Genomic DNA, 2,763 nt, shown 5'->3' with positions numbered 1-2,763 from the left:
CTATGTGGCGTTCAACATCCGAACCCCGTACCCCGGTGGTGGTGCCATGTTGGCGTTGTTCGACATCATGTGAGCAGGTAGCTGTCCTGCTTCTTCTGCAAAACTTGATAGTCGCATTCCAGCCGGAGGGGCGATGGACCGAGGAGTGAAGAACTCTTCAAAGGCAGGGAGTTCCTCTGCTTCCAACTGTGCTGAGAGGTTGTATGCACCAGACGACGTTACCTGCAGTGGCAACTTGAGGTTGAAAGAACTCTTTAGTCGTGAACTGATGTCTACTGATAGACCGATATCGAGCTCATACTGGCGGCCCACATGGCAAGATTGGAAGGTTGGTGGGAGCGCCTTCTCTTGCGGTTGAGAAACTGGGACGAGGATTTCGGCGTAGTAGTGGTTTGGAGACTCGCTCGAGAAGGAATTGGTGCTACCACTATCAGACATATCAGAGCCTCGGCGTGAACCGTAGGTTGAGTCGTTCTCTGGGTCTGCAATACGACCACGACGCCATTTGATGCCGTTGAGGGCCCGGGACGAAAGAGTGATGGTTTCCTGATATTGGCCCATATATGGGTCGATTAGGTGGGATTTCCGCTGAGGGATGATGTTGATTGATTTGGTAGAATAGAAGGTCCGGTACTTGAGCTTCGTGGTAACATTACCGAGCTTTGGAGGTTCGGTAGAGTCATCGGTGGGAATGAAAGTGAGATTTAGGGTAGCAGTGGTGCTCGCTCGATGGTTGGCGTCGTGCGATTTATTTTCCATTGGACGAGGTGGGTCGGCTTGGACAATCAGACGGCCAAGCTTACCCTTGAAGAGACCCTTACGGACTTCCTTCTCCTTCTTCAAGACGAATGTATTATCATCCATCGGTGGAGGAGCCTCGATATAGTGTGGAGTGATGTGGAGATACCGTTGGTCTTCAGCAATGACAGCTTGCTTGCCGTCGACTTCTCGTCGTCGAGTCACTCGAACTTTGATACCGTATCGGATCTTGGCCATATCGGGAGTGACATCGTCGAGCTCGAGGCTACCGTCTTGGTTGATGGCCTTGCCTGTCCCCATGGTGGGAGGAAGCTGGAGGTGAGCTTGACGGACGACATCGTTTTGTAGGATGTGACCGCAATGGCTGTCCAAAAGCTGATCAGGAACAACGAAGCTGAATGGGAACGTATATTGCACGCCTTTGAGAGCAATTCGTGGCACAGGTAACATGTTTTCATCGACTGGCTGGTTCATTTTGAGGAACACACGACGGACCTCGCTCCTGGCGGTGCCCATGGTGGGACCTGTGTTTTCGGTCCATACTCGAACATTCCCTAAAAAAAAAAAAACAAGATCAGTTTCCAAATGCTTATTTCATAAAATAAACAACAGTCGATCCAAGTTGTAGGGACATCTGCAGACACTTTTTTTTTTTGGGAAAGAAAAGTGGGAATCTGACAGGGTAAAAGACTGCTGCCTAGCTGTAGCGAGGATTCGACGGGTAGACTAAGAAAACCCCCAGGGTTCTAATACGATAGACGAGAAACATACCTTCGAAAGTGATGTAAATGTCATCGAATCGGACATCGTGCTGCGGTACGATTGTGACATCTCCTTCAATTGTATCCCGGGTGGTGAAAGAGTAGGGGATCGTTTGGCCCTCCCGTTCACCCTTGAGGGTGATGGTGATGTGTGGTTTTTGGGGGAGAAGGCCTGCCCGAACCGAGTTCAGGGTATGCTGCGCCGTCGAAATGGACGAACTGTAGCGGATAGAATTATGGTCGCTCATGATGAATGATTTAATATCAGAACGGAAAAAAAGGGAGCGATGAAGACGGTGGAGATGATGATGAAAGAAGAGAAGATGAATACGAAATTACTATTAATATGAGAGGAAGGAGGAGCAGCCCGATCGTCTTTTATGTAGACGTCAGCCGTATATAACGAGATATGCCCAAGAGCCTACACCCAATACTAGTCCAAGGCCCAAGCTGGCTTGGCCCAACCGGCGATGCTTTATATAAAGGAAATGCTATCAAGATAGCAACGAGGAAGTGTCACACGCTACACTTCCACAAGACCTTAGACGAAAAAGCAGTCCCAATATCTGGCTCCTTTGAGGTCTTGGGAGCTTCGGGATACGTCGATGCAGTGCGCAGTGCAGTGACAAGCCCTTGGTGCAGGGGGATCTGCTTTTACTCCACCCCACTCCACTGGTCTCTTTTATTTATTTTTTATTTTTTCCTTCTCCTCACAGGAGCTGCAAGCGTCAAGGTCCAGGTTCGATGGGGGAACCCCTCCACTTGATCCGTTCCAACGGAGGGGGGAAAAAAAAGATAGGTCCGGTAATGTGAGGAGCTAATGCTATGTAGCTAGTGTCTTCGTCAAACGGGTGCGCAGTGCTTAGCTGGATATCGGCACGGCAGGTCGTAGGTCCGGCGACAGTATGCTTCCGGGTTAATTTTGTCACGTTCCTCTCCTCTTGAAACTGGCTATTTTGATAATAGTGGCGTCAAATGTGCGGTATTTATTCGTATACGAATGCTGTCTCTTCTAAGAAAGTCTTTCTGTAGATGTTTCTTATGGTGGTTGTGTAGATAGATGCTTGGTCGCAGTTCGGGTAATTGAATATATACGTATACGAAGCTGCATGCAATTGCTGGACACAATAGGCTGGATGGATTAAATGGATAAAAATAATAATAATCCTGGAGATCGAGAGCAAAATGTCTTCTAGAAGGCAAGCTATTAGAAAGAAGCAAGCAGTTAATCAATAAATCACTT

The 2,763-nt window shown here is 48.4% G+C and overlaps 1 protein-coding gene across 1 annotated transcript; it reads right to left on the bottom strand.

Annotated features, from left to right (window-relative positions):
* AOL_s00193g74 (uncharacterized protein) lies at positions 1–1,768 on the bottom strand (the record flags this gene model as incomplete). The annotated part of the gene is made up of 2 exons (XM_011128685.1): positions 1–1,313; positions 1,531–1,768. The coding sequence occupies 2 exons, from the start codon at positions 1,766–1,768 to the stop codon at positions 1–3; spliced, it is 1,551 nt and encodes a 516-aa protein (XP_011126987.1).
* Positions 1,769–2,763: the final 995 nt, after the last annotated feature.

Source organism: Orbilia oligospora, assembly GCF_000225545.1.
Source record: "Orbilia oligospora ATCC 24927 unplaced genomic scaffold scaffold00193, whole genome shotgun sequence".
Classification (NCBI taxonomy): domain Eukaryota; kingdom Fungi; phylum Ascomycota; class Orbiliomycetes; order Orbiliales; family Orbiliaceae; genus Orbilia; species Orbilia oligospora.
This window is presented reverse-complemented; position numbering and strand designations above follow the sequence as displayed.